Raw genomic sequence first — 20,191 nt, 5'->3', positions numbered from 1 at the left:
GAGCTGCAACCCAACAACAACTGAGAGTCTGCACACTGTCCAGCCCCAAGGTTTATTGTGGGTAAGTACACCTAAACTCTGGACTTATTCTTTGATCTGTAGATGATCAAAGTCAACCAGCAAAATTCATCACCAAGAGGGGATTTGAATCTAGTACTCCCTAATTCTAAGACAACACACTAACCACAGTTGCTCCTGAAGCATCAGATCTCACAACAAAATGGAACCCACTAACCTTTCAGAGAGGGAAAGTAATCACAGATTATTTTATTTGTTTATTTCTAAAGTTGTGTATGTCTTCTTTAGAGGGTTTTAGAGGCATCCCAGAACACTCCCCCTTTTCCTTCCTTTTTTTTCTCTCCCCAACTTTCCAGCTGTTGGAGCAGTGACAGCTTTCCACCATAGGCCAAGGAAGGATTCCCACAGGAAGGTATATCTTCCTCTATAAGGAGAATGGAAGGTCTGCAGTATCCTATGAGCAGACCTTGGGAAAATTAACTTTTCAGACTACAATTCCTAGAACCCATCAACTGGAACAGTCACTGACTAAGAGATTCTGGAAACATCAGTCTAAAAAACTAACATTTCTCTGTTCTGCCAATGACATTCTGGAGTGTCAAGGAATATTACAACTGAACCATAAATGTACCTGTTCCATTCAGACAGCTAAGTTCTGCCACAAATATAGATCTTGAATGTCTGAGATCCTTGAATGTCTGAATGTCTAAGCATATTTTATATGTCATTGGAACAACAGAAAAATACACCCATTTCCTTTATTGCTAAAATTCAGTCATATTTAGAAATTTGCAAAAGAAAAAAAGAATCTGCGTAAAAAAAATCTCTACTTTCATAAAATGCATGTAAACCCATTCTGCATTTTTCCTTAGGCTCAAATAAGTTCAACTGAAGCAAAATTCAAAATATCCAGTGACTTAATTTTACTGTAATTTACCCAAGGCAATATATACAAAAGTAGCAAAATACTGTTGAAATCCTTACAAATATATATGCATACAGTGTAAATATAAAGACACTTCATAAAGATTAGCTTTGGGGCAGCCTTCCCTATCATACCACTCTCCTCGTATATGTTGGACAAAGTCCCAGGTTTCCCCGTGAGGCTGGGTGGGGGATCCTCAGAGTTGTAGTCTAACACATTTAGATGCAACCAGTTTTGGAAGGGCTGGTTTGGAGATGGGAGGAAATGAGTCCAATTAAGTAACCAATCCAATTTAGAACAGTCCTCACAATTCCTGCCTTTGTAACAGCTATGACCCAAGGGAATAAAGCTTATAGAAAATTTAGATTATTGGTCCTTGGCTTCAGGCAGCTTCAAGGGACAGAACATTCCTGCCCCTATGTTTCCACTAATTTCACACTAATATCACACATTCAGAAAATCAGTAGTTCTAGCAACTCTGTTGCCCACAGTAACATACTGTGTTTTTTTAAAAAAAGCACCCCACCCTATTTCACTTAGTTGAGTAGCTGTTAAAGAAATGATCCAATTAAAGAATAACATCAAATATCTATTATGTAAAGTTGCAAAAATTGTTAGGAGTTAAGGCAGAAGTTCTACTTTTTTTTCTTATGACATCTTAAGAACACACACATACAAGTTACAGACAAAGAAGAATGGTAATGAATAGTAATAAAAATTGTGAACCTTCAAGTTCATGGCATGCGGACATTATAATTAGATTTTTATCCCTCCAGCTTAAACAGAAAGTCAGCTAGGAATGTATAATGAAAACAAGTGCATATTATTGATATTGATATTAGACAGTTCCCAGTCATAAAAGCATGTAAGAAGAAAATCCTGGGGCTGGGGGGGGTGTACTTCCATGATGTCCTTTCCACATTCAAAGTGATAAACAGTACCTCAATGAAAACCTTTGCCACATTACTACATGTACCCGTCTCAGAGTCACACAACATTTTGCTACCATCCAGTGAAAGGCTAAACTGTAATCATCTCCTCCAGAGCAATTAAAATATGTCCCAATGCGGCTTGCATTCTGTCAGCTCAATTCCTTTTCTCTTGGATGTTCACAGAACTGTCATTTGATTGGAACCGCTTTGCTAGAAAGAGAAGAAGAAGAAAGTTTTAAGAATCCCACAGCAACAAAGCCTCATTCTATATTCATCTTGATAGAGGACACTCGCATAAGAGAGCCAAACTAGCAACCATACCAAAATAAATATTTCCACATGGCAGAACCTTGCATGCAAATACACCTTATAACGCTATATGGGATTCTGCTATACATGCAGCAGAATCACAAGATATGGATTCTCTTTGATTGTATCAATTCAGGAAGAAAGAAGACAACATAGAGCAGGAGTAGCACCCTCTGACCCACCCACCCCCAGACAAAATCCATTCTGTGAAGGGTCTGAACACAGGCTGCTGGAGGCTTCCCACCAACAGCCATTCTCCATAACAGAGAGACAAGCAAGGAGATCCTTCAAGGTCATATCTGACTTCCTAAAGCTCTTCTTCTCTTCTCTCCTTCTGGCCTGCAGCATAACCTTTCATTACAAGGAAACTCCTCTGCAACATCATGGGTTGTCTAAGCCTCACTAGATTCCTTCAGGCTGCTCTGGTCTTACAGCTTCAGCTCCTCTGACATCCCCAGAGGGCCTTCCAATACAAGCCAGAGCCTTAGATTCAGTGAAGGAAGTTTTGAGACTGATGAGCAACTCTAGTTAAACCAATAAGGGCTAGACTATAATTTATGCAACGGATTTTCAAAGAATACCCTTAGACATGGAAGCAAAGCAGGGTGGGGCTAAACTTTAAGGAAAATGTCCTAATGGAAAGAAGAGTCGACAAAGGAACAAACCATTTTGGTGGGGCAATTTGTTAAGGTTGCTGTAGTTGCATCCTGCATTTAGACAGGACAATGTCCAAAATACCTTAAACGCTACAGTTATGGCATTCAAACAGGTGTGATCCTGCAAAGTATGTCGGCTATATCAGGTTCTAGTCTCATAACATTTGTATAAACATATTTTTATGTTTGTGAAAGAAAAATGGGATCTGATTTTATCCAGGTTTGGTCCACATGTTGCTATGGCAACTGCGCAGCTGAGGCCATCTGCCATGGCCTCATAAGGTATAGCCATTTCCCCACCCTCTACCCATCAACCATTGCTGTAAAAAAGCAGGACAAGCTGACTTCAGGCTCATTCCAGTGGTTACTCCTTTCCAGCTAGCCACTAGCCCTCCAGACCTCTGGCTCAGAAAGCGATTCATGTCACCTGATATTGTCCATTCTAGCACACTTCCAATAAAGCAGAACAACCAGATCCCAATGCTGTCTGTTTGGTTTAACAAAGTCACAACCACCTGCATTTCTTCCCTGGAGTTTTGGCAGAAACTCAAACACCCACACCAACTTGGTACTTTCATGATGTCAGGCAGGAGTGTAAGCTACTGAAGGGCAGGAGAGTCGGGAGAGATAAAATGAAGTGCTTCTTCACACAGCTCACAATGACACTGTAGAACTCAAGTCTCACGAGATGCAGAGAGGAGTGCCCACCTGGCTGGCTTTACAAGCGGATTCAAACTTAAGCAAAGTTTTAAGCTCTGATCTTTTCCTCACAGGTAAACCAACTGCCCCTGCAGTGATTCTTAGGGGCACACAGGCCCAAGAATTACAGCGGGGAATCTTTCTTTACCCAAAGGAACAGACCAAAGCTGACACAACTTTGCTTTTGTTACGCAGTAGGAATTTGGCCTGTGTGTACTAGGATGAACCACTGAGAGCTACTGAATCCAGTTACTAGTTCCACATCAGTTCTGTTCAAGTCAAGCTGAGGCAACTGCAGTGCAGATCTCAAAGTAGCAATTCCTAACAGTTGTGGGTCTTGCCAGATTTGTTACCAAAGGGCCACATGCAAATAGTTTGGCTACCACACACCACTGGGTTGTTGGGGGCTTTTTCTTTTTCCTTTTCTTAAGTAGACTCAACATAATGGACAGTTTTACTTACATGGCATCAGGATACGTTTTTTCTGCTTTGAGTGAAGGAAACTGCTCAGGTAGAAAACAACTGGCAAAAAGAGGATGAACGAAGACACTGCAATCACTGGCACTGTATCACTGCATGGGACGGAACAATTGAATGTTGTGCTCCAAAGCCTTCGAGTGATGTTCATCTAACAAGGAAAGGAATTCATGGTAAAAATATAAAGTAGAATAAAAAAAATCTGTCCCTTGTAGAAAATCATCAGTATTCATGCAGACATCAAAAGGTTCAGGAATGAATGCATTCCAGGGCTCCAATTATCTTCTGGGTGTAGTTTAAACAATCTGAGTAACAGGCAGCCAAAGTAACCTTTCTGAATGCCAAATTCTCTGTTATAGCCGAAGGTGCTTCTGAACCAAATGGCTGTAGAAGCATTATCTGCAGGTTTTCTCCTGTGAGGTACTATTAGCTGCACCAGTCTCCAATCAGTGTGAAATTTCTCCTCCCTCAAATTAGGGAGGCTACACACCCCATAATGTAAAAGTAATTAAGAAGATACAGCTACACTGCAAAACTGTGAAATTATCCCTCATTAAGTTACAATCAGGCTACCTACCAAGAAGGAACAAAGGACAAGGATCGCCTCCTCCTGCTTTATCAGTTTTGTCCTATTTTGTCATTTTTACAGCAGCTTATCATTCCTATGCACTGGGTTACACACACTATCATTACATTATTTTGGGCGTAAACCATTTGGAGTATTTGTTTGAACATAAACTTATGGCTAAAATCCTACTGTGTCCTGCAAGCAAGGATGGGAAATCAGGTCATCCATGCTACGTACCCAGGCTGTCTGTTGTGCGCTCTGTCTTTCCCCCGGCTGAGTAACTGAAGATGCAACCAGGTGCCCAACTGGCAGCCCAGGAAATACAAAAGCTTCATGCACAATTGATAACTAATTAAAATAGACAGCAGATAATGATACAGTCATGGCGCAGAACATAAAAAGAATGACAAGAATACACACAGCATCTTCGACATCGATGCACAAATGAAACTGTTCTCCAGATTCGTCTTTCTGCCCACTCTTCTCCATATTGTTGTACATGTCATTCAATTTTTTATATGTTTCATTGCAGTTCTTGCATACGTCTGACTGGTTACCTGACAGCAAATTGTCTTCTGGCCTCTACAGGTATAATCAGAAAAAATAAATTTTAAAAAACCCTTAATTATGTGATCTATACATAAAATCAAAAGGCAAAATTGGGAAATTGCTTTTCTTTTCCTTTCATTTCTTTTTTTAAAAAATATGTTTATTAATTCAAGAAAAACAATAAGAACAATATTAACATAAATGTGTGTACATACATACCGTGCAGTAATACTGTACAAAATTTGCCCCTCCACTGTGCCACCTCCTTTTTTTAAAGTAAAAAATCGAGACTTTTGAGTCTTTCAGAACTCTACAACAGGCTAGACATTGCAAAACCTAACAGCTGATAGTGTCATGCACTTTGTATATAGCAGCAGAGATAGGCAAATTATTCCATACCCCTGTAGATCTAACCTGATGGCCTCTTACCTATAGTTCACTCCCAAAGAAAATGTGAAACTGAAGTTACCACAGATCCTGAGCCTGTTACATCTGACCAAACTGAATTCTGAACATTTTTCTCCTCCCCTACCCATTTCCCAAGGTTTCGTGAAGTGTTCTGGAAGAACATGTTTGTTTGTTTGTTTATAAAAAAATCCCCACAAAAGAATTCAGAATTCAGAATACATCCAACCCCCATCCACCCACCCTATCTATTTACAACAGCAGAAAGGATACTGGAGCAAAGCCTTCACTTTCTAGAATGAAACTTGCAGTTTGTTGAGTCGTCCCCTTTAATGATCCCGTACACCCAACAACATCCCATATTAAACAAAGTCATTCTAACCCCATGTCCTGCTGGCTGGAAAACATTTACGATGAGAGAATGGGACCATACTCATTGTATGGTCCCGTATTATGTCCATAAAAAACCATGTGGGTGCAGATCTTCCTCTGGCACCGATGGTAGGATCTGAAACAGGACATTCCTGGACCAGGCGGGGGCTTCGACCCACTGGATTGCAGGTCCCTAAACAGGACCTCTCACCTACTCATGTACTTATTTAATTTCTACCCTGCCTTTCTCCTATAGAGGGATTCAAGGCAGCCTACAAATGATTTTAAAAACAAAACTATTCAAACAATTAGAGATATTTTTAAAATGACACTATTTAAAAAACAAATTATTGAAAGGCACAATACAAAACCCCATTAAAATGCATTAATAAAATGCCTTTTAAATTAATAAAATGCCTTTTAAATAAACCACCTTTTAAATTAATTAATTTAAAAGGACAAGTATCCCCTTAAAATCACATCCTCCAAAAATTTTACATATTTAAAAACCTGTGCCATCTCCTGTGAAAGGGAATTCCACAGCCTGGGAGCAGCCATCAAAAAGGCCCTCAGCCATGTCTGCACCCATTGTGCCTGGGGGGGGAGGGAGGGGTGAGACCAAGAGAAAAGCCTCCCTCAAAGAAGGCTCCCATGGAGAGAGGCAGTCCCTCCAAAAGCCTAAATCTACGTCATTTAGGGCAGGGGTTCCCAACCTTGGGTCCCCAGACGTTCTTGGACTACAACTCCCAGAAATCCTGGCCAGCACAGCTGGTGGTAAAGGCTTCTAGGAGTTTTAGTCCAAGGACATGTGGGAACCCAAGGTTGGGAATCACTAGTTTAGGGTTTTTTAAGTTAAAACCAGATCCAGCCAGGAGTCTAGCTGCAGTATCCTGAACCCACTGAAAGTAGCCTTTTGGAAAGTGTTAGAAGTGCATTATAACAACACAAATGGGATGTAACTAAGGCATGTGCCCCTGTGGCCAGATTACTTATGCCATGCTGGAGCTGCTACAGATATTGGTTCTTCCTTTTAAAACTAATAAGGTGATTACAAAAGACTTGCCATGCGCATAATCCATCCTGGCCCACCTCATTTAACTTGCTGTGGCCTGCTGTGACACATAAAGCCAGAATGCTTAGAATACATATGACTGTCCCACCTAAATTCACATTATGCAGCCTCCCAGATCTCATCTTAATGCCTATAGCCAATCTCAAATCCATCATAAAAATGATGGTAATAATCTAGGTCACATAAGCGTATTTGAGGTGCTGCACATACTCAAGGAGTATCAACTTTGCAAAGAGTAACTTTTGGCCAGATGGGGGGGTATATAAATTAAATAAATAAATAAATACTCAGAAATCGGAGTTGGGCTTCTTCTGACAAGCAAGAGTTGGAATTATTGCTTTTTACATATAACTAGCTGCAAAACCAGCATTTTCTCCTGATTTCTCAGGTTCTAAAACTAAGAGACAAATGAGGATAGTGATATGTGGCAATTGCTATACGACATGCTACATACAGGTGGAAGAAACTCATTTGTCATCTGTGGTGGTGCCGAAGGAGAAAAACTTAAATCAGGAACGCAGACACATTAAGAGGAAGCTATGTTTAAAAAAAAAAAAGCATATTTGGGATGTGGAAAGAGTCATCTTGTACTACTTTACAAACACACTAAATAGAGGCTTATTTGTAAGGCATTGGGTGAACTCCATTTGTATTTTCCCCAGCTGTCAGTATACCCATGTTTGTCAAACCTGTGCTTTTTCTTTTCATTTACCTCCTGCTGACAACACTCATTATTCAACAGCTACTATCTCTTCCAACATAAATGCAAAACAGTTACACTAATGACTGTACATCAACAATAGGTGGTTTGTTTTGGTACCTCAGAACCCATCACAACAGCACATTTTAACATTCGATACTATGATCAACAACAAAACAGGGGAAGGGAGGGAAGAGATACATGCACTGAAAATTACCTACATTCTTTATTAGAATGAGGTTACAGGCAAAAGGTTGCTGCTAGGATTATTTAAACATTCACAGTGTTGAACAGGCTACCAATGTTTAACATTACAAGTGTGGACGTGAGCTACTAAGTACATCTATCTGGTCACATTTTTCTCTAGAAAGCAATGGGGCTCATTTTTCAGATCCCAGTTGAGCCTGAAGATATAATTGCCAAATGACAGAGATGAAGTACATATCATTTTAATTCTACCCAGGCTGCAGGCCACCTCCACTGGAAGTCACCTGGAGCTTTGCCATCCATTTTTGCATGCCCAACCAACATTCCTTGAACTACAGGGAAGCCAGTGGACCCAAAGTACTAAGAGTTGGTTCCGCATGCCTCCAGGAATCTTGTGTAAGCACTATTCCAAAAGCCCTCCCAAAAGAATGGGACAAAAATGGTGGAGTAGGCCTACCCAGACTGCTTACAGATCCTGGGGTTGATGTAAAGTTGAGCCTGCTACTGCCCTCTGCAAGGAACCCTACATGCAGAGGGGTTCAGGCGAGCACCGTTGCAGGGTGCACCGGAGTTGAGGAGGGGATGGGAAGGCAGTTGCTTTATAGGGACACAAATAACCCTTTGGAGGAGACTTTTCCAACCAGTTTGTGATCAACATGGAGATCCCGGGGCTCTTGGTCACACAAAGGCTTTCATATGCCCCCAGACCATGGAATGCCCTCCCGACTGAGATTCATCTGGCGCCGACACTGATGACATTTCGGCGCCAGGTCAAAACCTTCCTGTTCCAGAAGGCTTTTAACTGAAATAATATTAGCTGTGGGTCTGATGGCAATTTTATATATATATTAATTGTATTTTAATTGTACATATCTTTATTGTATTTTAAATGCTGTAAGCCGCCCAGAGACCTTTGGGTAGTGTGGGAGGCATATAAATTAAATAAATAAATAAATAAATAAATAAATAAATAAATAAATAAATATAAATATAAATATAAATATAAATATAAATATAAATATAAATATAAATAATAATAATAATAATAATAATAATAATAATAATAATAATAATAATAATAATAATAATAATAATAATAATAATAATAATAATAATAATAATAATATGTATTCATGTTCATGGCATCCAAGGTCTGAAGTGCTCTGTCAAGAGACACTGGGAGTTTGCACCCTGGGGAGAGGCTTGTTCTATTCATGAATTCACTCTGAATGTCTGAAGAGTTTCTTCCCTCCCTTGCCCCAGCCCCGAATCCTTCTAACTCTGCCCTCTCTCTCTCTCTGCTCCTTCATCTATCTGCAGTTTCTTCAATGAAAATTCTCACTTGTCAATCAATGCAACTCCATCCACTATTCCATTTGCTGCTGCTCATTATTTCACAACTTTTGAACCCTGTTATAGGACGAGAGTACAACTGCCTACGTCTCCTTGTGTTCCAAGCAGACAGCCATCACTATACCTCGTGACAACAAATTTAATAGTTTTTAGCAGCTCATGTGCAGACATATTAAAACTCAACTTTTTAAAATGTATTCAGTCAGTTAGGCATCTATGACTGAATTCATCCTAAAACAAAATAACAGAGGACCCCAGCAGTTAAATCAGGAGGTGACAAGGCCCAGAATAAGGAAAGAAAGTGATTTACCATATGCAGAGATTACCCGACTCTTCCTATATAATTACCAACTATTGTGAGACCAAACAGCACCATAATTGCATATGAAATGAAGGTGAACATTAATTAGAATGCATTTTGTTTTCTCAGTTGCGAACACCTGCGTTTTAAAGATAATTGTTTTACCTGCCTAAACTGCACAGGAGCTTGCGAATTATATTCGCTGCATCTTGCTCTGGAGGCGAAAAAAACATCTTCACCATACAATTAGAGGGCTCAACTATACCCTCACATAAACCGAACAAGTACCTGGAGGTTTCGTTCAAAGCATGCCAATGATTCGTTGAATAAGGCCAGGAATGTCACTGTACTATTTGATAATCCTTCACCATTATTCTTTAAGCAATCTGTGAAGAGAAGATAAACATGTCACTCTATCCTGGAATTTATTTCCAAAAAGTTGTTTTAAGCCAAAGCTGTTCATTTTTAAGACTCATTTTACTTTCAGGATGCTGCTGATATAATCTATTTCTTAAGGGTCACCAACATGGAAGACACTTTACAAACAGCAGGTGTGGAGTGTAAAATAGACATAAAGAAAGAGAAGAGGAAGAGGGAAATAGAAGGGAAGAGTGAAGGCACTGGTAATCAGGGAAAAATACTGTGTGCGGCATTTCTGCTACAAGTACTTTGATTTAACTGATGTAAGGACTCTAGGGGATAATTCAACAGTGTACTTTGAGGAGAAGCGTATAGGAAACGAGAAATGGGCACAACAGGAATTCTTGAAGGCAGAATTTCAGGGACAATGGGCAGTGGAAGGGAGTGCAGTTCTGTCAGGGAGCAGCAGATATCTAAGGGTGGCAAAGAGTGATGGGCAGAGACAGGATAATGTTGGGATGGAAGCACAGAGAGATGTGGAGGGCAAGGCTGTGGAAACCTTTTGGGGTAAAAAAAAGATCCCTACATAGGACTTTGCAACAAACTGAGGGCTGGTGAAGAGATTTATGGAATGGAGTGACATGGTCAGAGAAACACAAGGGAAGAATAACTCTGAAGAAACAGATGTGAGTGGATCAAGGTGAGACAGCAGAAACTGAAAGAAAGCATTTCAGTATTCAGTGTTAGAGCTGACCAAGACACGAGCATGTTTTCTTACTGAATGAACAGAGAAGAAGGGCTGTATATTTGTACTGCTGAGAAGGATGAAGTGACACGATTTGGCAACTGACTGAATTGAAAGGAGGGCAACAAGGGAGAAGTGTCAACAAAGAGTCTTATGGTACCTTAAAGGCAAATATGTTTTATCTGGTGTAAGTTTACATGGACAGCAGCCCATTTCTTCAAATGCAAAAAATTGCCAAGACTTTGTGCCAAGATAATTAAGTGAATTATGGTGTTGTCAACTGAGCAGGGGAAGTGATTAATCTGCCAATATCCAGAAGTGGCACGCTTATTATTAAACCACTTCATGATATTGGCGAATTTTTACTGAAGTGATCCAGGCAATTGCACATCAAGACAACTGGACAAATGGAAATTCTTCCAAAGAAACAGTAGGCTCCAATCCTAGAGCAATCTGGGAAGGACTGGTACCTATTAGGAACAGGTTGGAACACTCTAACAAGAATGTCATTTAGTATATGTTTTTTTAGAACGACCCCAACCATTCCAGCAGGGGGCTACAGAGTGCAATAAACTCTCAAGTAGCCACCTCTGTTTAGTGTTACAGATGAACAGGCTCAATCTTAAGTTTTGATTTTCCCCCAAAACTGCAGGACAATATTCTTAAAAAATATCTCATACTTTTTATTTAGTTTATATAAAATGTTTATATCTCATTTCTCTGTGTGTTCAAACACAAAATGTAAAATAAATTCAGGCTCCAAAGGCATGTTCACAGACATACAGAGAGGGCCCATATGTGCCAATCTCACAAATCAACTGGGCTGTTTCCCACACTTCTGGCTGACATTATCAAAGGAAACAGTAAGATTAGTAGTAGTGAAGGGCACAGTTTAGACACAGACAATGTGGGCACGGACAATATACTGCACTAGCAACTGGAGACACACCGTGGCCCAAAGCTGACACTAACATTGAAAATGCTATTTTCTACATATAAAACTTGTGAATACAATTTCACATATTACACTGCAGCAAGTTCAGGTTTGCCCACCAAGAACAAATGCATCAGAAAGCTCAATATATCCATGAATCCCAACAAATATATAACAAGATGAATATAAAGGTTCTTAGAACTGGCTTCAATTTGTGTATGTGTGCTGAAGTCTAATGGGGGGCACCTGATCAGCCATTCATCCACTGCAGATTAAAAAAAAAAAGAATCACTACTGCCTTGAAGAAGGAATAAGAGACCGAAGGAGAAGATAGTCAATGACAAAAATCAAGATGAACAAGATACTCAATTTTATGAAATGCATAAAAACAATGCATCAGAGATAAAATAATATAGTTCCTCTGAAACATCAAGTTACATGCAATTTACATATAAGAAGCAAAGCAACACTTAATAGACATCTTGTGTTTTTATTTGTGAAGGAGAGAGGACCAGTGTGTCGTCCTCCATGGAGCAGAGAACAGAGGAAGGACATGGATGTATAGAGGGTATAGGGAGGGAATCGTTGGGAGGTGTGTCTGGCTGACGAAAAGGGGGAGGAGCTGGTCTTAACTGTGTGGGAGGGAGATATAAAAGAGGAAAAGGGTGCGCAAAGTTTTAGAATCCTAACGGGCGTAACACCAGAAAGGATAGACTGAGGTGTGCAAACGGAATGGAGTGCTGGGCAAGAGGGATTTGCCACACTTCTTAAAGAGTTCCCGAACCTCCAAGTTGGGGGAGGACTGTTGCCTGAACCAAAGGACTCGTGTGCACAAGGGGAAGACCTAGAGCCTCTGGAATGGACGGCAATGGTGTATCCGCGCAACCAATGTGCGGGGAGGAGGGTGATCCGTCCCAGTCCCTCTTTTCTCCAGCCTCAGCAAGAGGGAGACTGGGCGAGACACCCCTGCTGCGGGACCGTGTGCGCGGTGAGGAGCACACCATTGAGGCCCACGACCGACCGGGAGCGTTTTGGTCTGGCCCCTCAATAAGGAGCGACATTAAGACACCAGATGTTAAGGTGCGAAGTTATCATTTGTTGCCTGAACTCAGTTTGATGGACCCTTTTGAACCCATGGAGTTAAGTTTGTTCAGTAATAAATCCAGTTGTGTTAAGAATAAAGATCAGCCTCCGACTCTCCTTTCCGCGCCACCACAGGGGTCGCACACGTCAACCAACGAATCCAATCACACTATTCATATTTTAAAACTGTACAAGAGCACATGGAAAACTAAGATCAATAAATGCACTTCTAGTCTGTTAGTATTATGGACTAAGATTTTTATATTTAGTTAAACAAGAGTTTTGAGTAGAGGGAGTGATGGAATGATAGGACCTCTATCCACAGACTCAGTTAGGAGTCCAGTTAAGACTGAACGATTTCCTTCTACAAACTGAGGGTATTGAGAATGATCCTTATGAGATCTACCATGGAACTTTAAGTATTGGTTCCTGAATTTTCCTGTTTTTCTCTCCCATTCATATCCCTTTTCTTTTTAACATGAGTCTTTTAGGTTTCAAACCTGTGGGGTCAGTGAATTCCATTATTCAACTATCTACAGTACCTATTTATGACATGCTCATTTGCATGGCGTAGGCATTTTAAAGATCATCATAATCATTTTATTTTAATGTCACTTTCACATTAAACTGTAAGCAAACTAGCTAGAAATATAGAAATGAATAGCAATACATGTAACAAGTAAAAATATGTAGCATTCTATGTGGGGTTACCCTTGAAGATGACACAGAGGGTGCCGCTAGACTGCTAATAGGAACATATTTCAGAGGCCACATAATGTCAGTTCTAAAGGATTTGCACTGGCTGCCAATGCACTTCTGATTTGAGTTCAAGGTGTCACCAATGATTTTTAAAACCCTAAACAGCTTCGGACCTGGACTTTTATATACAGTAGTGCCTCTCCCTATATAAACTTGCCCAATCATTAAGATTTGCTGGGCAGGCCTTCCTCCATGTCCCACCACTGAGAGCATTTCATTATGTGGAGACAAGGGGAAAAGCTTTTTCTGCTCTAGCATCCCAACTGTGGAATGCCCTCCCCTAGAAGGCTCGATTAGTACCAACATTGGCATCCCTTTGGCAACAGGCCAAGACGTACTTATTTATTAGAGCCTTTGGGGATTCAGGATCATGGCCCACATAGGTTTTAGTGCAATGATTTTTATGTTTTTCATGTCTGAATGTTCTAAATTTTTGCTGTTTGATTTAAATAGCTTATAATTTTAAATATTGTTTAAATTGATTTAATTAAATAACTTGTTTTAAATATCTTATAAACTAAAATTGTTTCATACAACTTTGTAACCTAACTGGGATCCTGTTACTGTATATAGGAAAGGTGATAAATGATTAAATAAAATCAATAAACAAAAATAACAGGAGAAATTATAAATAAGCATAGCAGCACAGAGTAAATAAATACATAATAACAGCAGTAATCACCCACATTATAATAATAATTACATGCTGTCAAGTCAATTCTGACTTATGACAACCTTTCCCAGGGTTTTCTAGGTTTGTCCTTCTCTTCTTTTGAAGGGCACTTTGGCACTGCACTAGGCTAGTTCTTCTCCCGGTAGGGACGGTGAGGAATCAGGCTCCCAACCTATGACTCCACAGTCAGATGCCTAACTCATGGAGCTATTCAGACTGCTAATCAGTCCATACCACACTGAATAAATCAATACAAATGAAATGTCCTAAACCTACAGCTTATACCTAAGCCAGAGAACAAATAAATCCTAAAGCCAAACAAATTTCCATAACATCTCAACAACATTTTCTACAAGTAACCTAAAAGCACTAGTTGGCATCTCCAAATCTCATGTAGAACAGCCTTCATCCTAGCTTTCACCCATGTCTCCTCTCTCAACCTGCTTTCCATCTCTGTCCTGAAGAGGTAAAGATTGCCAGTTCTCCATCATGTCCCATGTATATTCAGTTTTGCTGTTAGGTCTCCTCCTCCTCCTCCTCCTCTAAGCACCTCTTTCATCACTTCCTTCCGCCACAGGCCCTATTAGTCTGCACTGCATAAGGACGGGCAAAACAGCTGGAAATGTCCACATACACACCCACCGAGGACCTCTTAACTATCATTGTAAGATTTTCAGCCAATCTTCCTTAAATGGCATCCTCAAATCAGGATTCCTAGGGAAATTCCATAATCTACATCATGCTGCCTTTGGACTGACATGGGAAATCTATTCAGGATTTCCTATTGGAGCAGGAGTGAGCAATTTGTGGCCTGCCAGGTACTGTTGGACTCCAGATCTCAGCAGCTCCAGCAAGCATGGCCGTGGGACAGGGATGGCAGGAACTAGGGGCTGGTATCCGCTGAAATATAACTCACAGCCAGGAAGTTATATTATCCACCAGAAGACTGTATAATGTAATTTCAATTTAATGTATTTGCGAAGGCTTTCATGGCCGGGATCTAATGGTGGTTGTAGGTTTTTCAGGCTCTTTGGCTTTGTTCTGAACACGGCCAAAGAGCCCGAAAAACCCACACCAACCAAAATTTCAATTTATTTTAATAAAACAATTGCTCAGTCTGATCAGAGATAATTTGGTTCAAATGTTAGATATGGCATTAAGTGGCTAATCACAAATGCATTACGCCTCACCATTCTTATATTCTTGCAAGAAAGCTATGGGTGAAAGCCTTTTTTACTAACAACTCTCCAAGCATAGAGAACATGGGTAAAATTGTCACAGCTTCCTCCCTCTGTCTGTTTCACTCCCAATCTATGTGTGATTGCTGAACCAGAGCCACTGTTGCGGTTGTCACTTTTTGTAGAGGACAATGAAACCTTCTTACATGCTGGAACTTTAATAAACATGATGCAGTTGTTTGGATATTGTAGATTAATGGAGGTAAATGTACACAAAGCAGAGAAACAAATAGCCCAAGGGAGTACATACTCGCACAATTTGCTTTCTTCCACGTGTCATTAAAAAAATTAGACAAGATCACAACTAGCTGTAGTCTATCTGACTTCAAAAGACTTCTGGCACAGTGGTTACTCTCAGTTGTGTTCTGAAAAAAGAAGGGGGAAAACAATGTTATACATACATGTTATACAGTACCAATACACTACGCTGAAGAGCAGATCAGCAGCAGAAATATAGTTCCTTTTGTTCAGTTGTGTTAACTCCAAGAACATAGAACACTCCTTTTAAAAAAAAATCACAGAGCTAGATAGAACACAAAAAAATGTGGAATCTAAACACCTGCTGGATAAAGGCTAGATTCTTTATCCAGCAGTCCTCATAAAGATTATCCCACAGTCTTTAGACCATGGGATGCCATGTCAACAAGGTGTCTCCAAGGTGTCTGAAGGAAACAGCTCGGGGTGGGATGAGAATTGATCCAAGCATGGCATATAATTGGAATTCCAATTTACCTCTTAAAAAAAACCCTCTAGGGTAATTAGAAAACACTGGGATTGCACCAACAAATGAATACAGTTCTCACTTGTTACAGTTTTTGAACAGAAGTTCACTGAAACTTTGTTACCAAGAAAAGTAACCAGTTTCTTATTGCAGATCACTTCCAAGATCTCCAATAAATATGCTATTAAACATTAGCAATTGTAAATTTGCCATTCTAAAACTGGAGCCACAAAGATCCAAGTTATCTGAAGCCTCCCCCTTCAACCCTTGGTATTCCTCCAAATGAAGATGCCCATCCAGAAAAGGGCCTGTGGTCCCTTCAATGTTCTGTGTTTCTGTCCTCATGAACTGATTCTGACCAAATGTGACTGACAGTTTCAGCGTGATAGAGTGAGTCAGATCCACACTTATTTTCCAGTCACAGTAAGACATCTCCTGTCCCCTTTCAAGTTCCTGCTCATCCAAAGCAACGGTCTATTAATAGACTGCACACAAAAGGGGCAAGAGCCATATCAACATTTCCCAAACCAGTGTTCAGATCAACACAATGCTCCCAATTAATTTTTTAAAAACCCTCCTGCAAGTATTCCAACCCACCTGCCTGAACACTTCTAACCAGTCATTTACAGCAGTGGTCCCCAGCCTTGGGTCTCCAGATGTTCTTGGACTACAACTCCCAGAAACCTTCACCACTACATCTGCTGGCCAGGATTTCTGGGAGTTGAAGTCCAAGAACATCTGGAGGCCCAAGGTTGGGGACCACTGATTTATAGCACCTCACAAAGAATTCAGCAATTCTTGACACCTGCCTACAAGCACAAAAAGTGAAAACATCAAGCATCTGGATGGCCACAGAACATGACTGCTGGACCGCATTCAGTTTGTAGGTACAGCTATGTGAACTCTTGACACTGAAAACTGATAGCTACAAATTCACAGCTTGCTATCCCATTCCTTAATCCAGTGTTTATATGCCATCTGCTTGTGGTTTACTAAGGCTCTAAAAACAAACAAACAAAAACAATATCTGTCTAGTCCACGATGCTGCAATTGGGGCACTGCTTGACCTCCACCAAGATGCCATCTGTCATTCGGAGGAGAATTGGATCAGGAAACGGACTGCAGCACAAAGATCCTCTGTCCTTCCAGAGCAGTGGTTCCCAACCTTTGGGTCTCCAGGTGTTCTGGTACTGCAACTCCCAGAAATCCTGGCCAGCACAGCTAGCGGTGAAGACCTGCTTTGAGAGATACAGTCCAAGAACACCTGGGTTAAAAAGGTTGGGAACCACTGTCAGAACGTAGGAGATGTAGTTGCTCCCCCTCTTTTTTTTTCCTGCCATCTGCGGAAAGCAGACCTCTGGTTTTACCCAACAACAGTCATGGACTTGTTCAAATGACTAAGCATACTTCCTGATTATTTAAAATGTTTGTGAGCGTTCATTCCGGGAACTAATTTTTGGGTGGGCCAGAGACAAACACTGACAACAGCAGTGAGATTGCAGACCAGGCCTTCATTCCAATACCTCAGAAGGCAGGATTTCCAGATGAGGCAGCCCTGTTGTCCTCTGGCACCAAAACCCAACAAAAATTCTGATGGCACCTCGAAGAGATCGGCGGCATATTCCGGGAGACATGTTTTCCGAGGGGAGAACGTCAGCCGTCAATTTCATGCAACCCAATCGATAACCTTGAGTGCAGCCCACAAAAATGCACCTATTTAGCTGTCTTTAAAAAAAAAAAAAAAAAAAAAAAACCTCCCGCCAGCACCAGCCCTACAAGGCGAACGGGGCACCCCATGAGCCCTTAACCACGCTTCCCGCCGACCCGCCCGCCTCCTCCCTTTACAGTATTTTGCTCTGGCATGAAGACGGGGGTCTGGCGGGCCTCCCCACTCAAGCCGGCGCAGGCAGGCACGCACGCACCCCCACGGCCCGGGTGATATTCTCCAGCAGCTCCCGGACTTCCCGGAACTGGCGGTGGCAGTTTTGGCAGACGGTCACAGGCCGGGCGCTCCGCACCAAGCAGCCGGTCAGCCTCACGCTGCTGTTGGCGAAGCCCGCCAGGAGCTCCCGGCACTCGGGCTCCAGCTGCGAGTCGAGCAGATCCCGCGGGAGCCTCGCCTCCAGCCCGGACAGGTCGTCGTCCGCCGCTTGCAGCGCTTCCCCGGAGAGGAGGGAGAGGAGGCGCCGGCCTCCCCTCGCCATCCCTTCCCAGTCTCTTTCCGGGGAGAAGGGTCGGCTGGGAGAGGGTCTCTCTCCGGCGCACAGGCCTAGCAGGACGCCCGGCAGGAGCCAGAGGAAGGCAGCCGCGCCCATCGCCGCCCTGTCACGGCGCGCCGGGGACCGACCCAGAGCCCAGAGCCGAGCCCGGCGCCTCCCTCCCTGGCCCGGGCGGCTGAAAGGGGAACATGGATCACGTGCGGGGCCCGGAGAGAAGTGGTCAGCCCCCTCCCTGGGGGGGAGGGAGAACGGGCTCCGGCGCGGCGTCCCATTGGCTGCCGCGAGGAGGGCGACGCGCCGCGAGGGCGGAGAAGAGAGCGCCGACCCTCCCGAAGGGGTGGAGCTGAGCGGGAGGAGCAGCGTCGGAGTTGAGGAGAGGTGGCCGAGAGGCGCCCGGTTAGGTGCCTGCGGGAGGAGGAGGAGGCGGGACGGAGGAGGAAAGCGGGAAGCAAAAGCGGAGGAGGCGCGGTGGCCCCTGACAGACTAGAGTAGGGAGGCCAAGAGCGCTTGGCCTGCCTCGGGTTCCCTACCGTAACTCTGCCGCGCACTGCAAGGAGAGACGAGGTGAGTTTTGCTTGTGCCGGTCGTTACAGCACCCTCTCTCACTGTCTTCTGGTAGTAAACAGAGAGGGGGGACTCAAAACAGTACTTGAATTACAGTCCAAGAAAGTAACTTACCTGGTTTTTCGACCTTTGTTTGTCCCTTTCTTGTTTTGTGTTAAGTCAAAAGACGAAAATAGAACAAATGTTGACAAAGTATAACATGCAAGAATGTAAAATTGCAAAAACTCCAATGATAGTGGATTTTCAAAAGTCAGAAACCGAAAGTAAGGAGTTTGAAAATCAGGAGATATACCAGTCAACAATAGGAAGTCTGACGTACCTAGCCAATTGGACTAGACCAGATATTGCTGCTGTGGTAAATATCCTGAGTAAACACGTGTCAAAACCCACCCAAACCACTGGCAAGGGGTAAAAAGAGTATTCAGGTACCTAAACGGAACGCTTGACAAATGTCTAGTTATAAAACCCTCAAATGAATTAAAGTTAAAAGCATTTGTGGATAGTGATTGGGCAGGTGACTTAACAGACAGGAAATCAATTTCAGGATTTGCAATATTGTTTGCAGATGTTCTAGTGGGATGGAAATCAAGAAAGCAGAGTTCCATTGCAACTTCAACGAGTGAAGCTGAATTTGCAGCTTTGTCTGAGTGTGTTCAGAGATTACTTGGTATAAACAATTAATCAAAGATTTGAAAATTGAAGTAAACCAAGCAATTATGGTATTTGAAGACAATACAACATGCATCCAGATGGCGACAACTGATAAAATGCGAAGCAGAAGTAAGCACATAGATCTGATTGGTCCTGTATATGTATATATGTGTGAATTGTACAGTCAGTTGTATCTTCTTCCTGCTTGAAGATCACTTCTACATGTTATGCTGCCAGAATGCTGTAAATACTGCTGTAAATACACGTTGGTGAAGGAAATGCTGTTGGACTGTGTGTGAGTCATTTCTGGACTGCGAATCACTCTGCTAAAACCGCGATTTGCGCTAAGGAACACTGACACAAAGTATTGGAGCCTCAGCTTCAGGATCTGTCCTTCCAGTGAGCACTCAGGGTTGATTTCCTTCAGAATGGATAGATTTGTTCTTGCAGTCCAGGGGACTCTCAAGAACCTACTCCAGCACCACAATTCAAAGGCATCAATTCTTCGGTGGTCACCCTTCTTTATGGTCCAGCTTTCACTTCCATACATCGCTACTGGAAAAACCACTGACTATGCAGACCTTTGTCGGCAAGGTGATGTCTCTGCTTTTTAAGATGCTGTCTAGGTTTGTCATCACTTTCCTCCCAAGAAACAGTCATCTTTTAATTTCATGGCTACTGCAGTGATCATGGAGCCCAAG

At 42.1% G+C, this 20,191-nt stretch overlaps 1 protein-coding gene and 1 long non-coding RNA gene across 2 annotated transcripts; one reads left to right on the top strand and one right to left on the bottom strand.

The window, feature by feature from the left end:
- Window positions 1-917: 917 nt before the first annotated feature.
- Window positions 918-18,753, bottom strand: OSTM1 (osteoclastogenesis associated transmembrane protein 1). Its single transcript, XM_020801346.3, has 6 exons — window positions 17,979-18,753; window positions 15,586-15,700; window positions 9,832-9,929; window positions 5,005-5,166; window positions 4,002-4,167; window positions 918-2,085 (listed from the first exon to the last, which is right to left on the bottom strand). The coding sequence occupies exons 1-6, from the start codon at window positions 18,369-18,371 to the stop codon at window positions 2,030-2,032; spliced, it is 990 nt and encodes a 329-aa protein (XP_020657005.3). The 5' UTR covers window positions 18,372-18,753; the 3' UTR covers window positions 918-2,029.
- On the top strand, window positions 18,685-19,769 carry LOC140706757 (uncharacterized). The gene is made up of 2 exons (XR_012086604.2): window positions 18,685-18,839; window positions 19,405-19,769. It is a non-coding gene; the product is annotated as an uncharacterized LOC140706757 (long non-coding RNA).
- The last annotated feature ends 422 nt before the right edge of the window (window positions 19,770-20,191 follow it).

This window comes from Pogona vitticeps, chromosome 1 (genome assembly GCF_051106095.1).
Source record: "Pogona vitticeps strain Pit_001003342236 chromosome 1, PviZW2.1, whole genome shotgun sequence".
NCBI lineage: Eukaryota > Metazoa > Chordata > Lepidosauria > Squamata > Agamidae > Pogona > Pogona vitticeps.
This window is presented reverse-complemented; position numbering and strand designations above follow the sequence as displayed.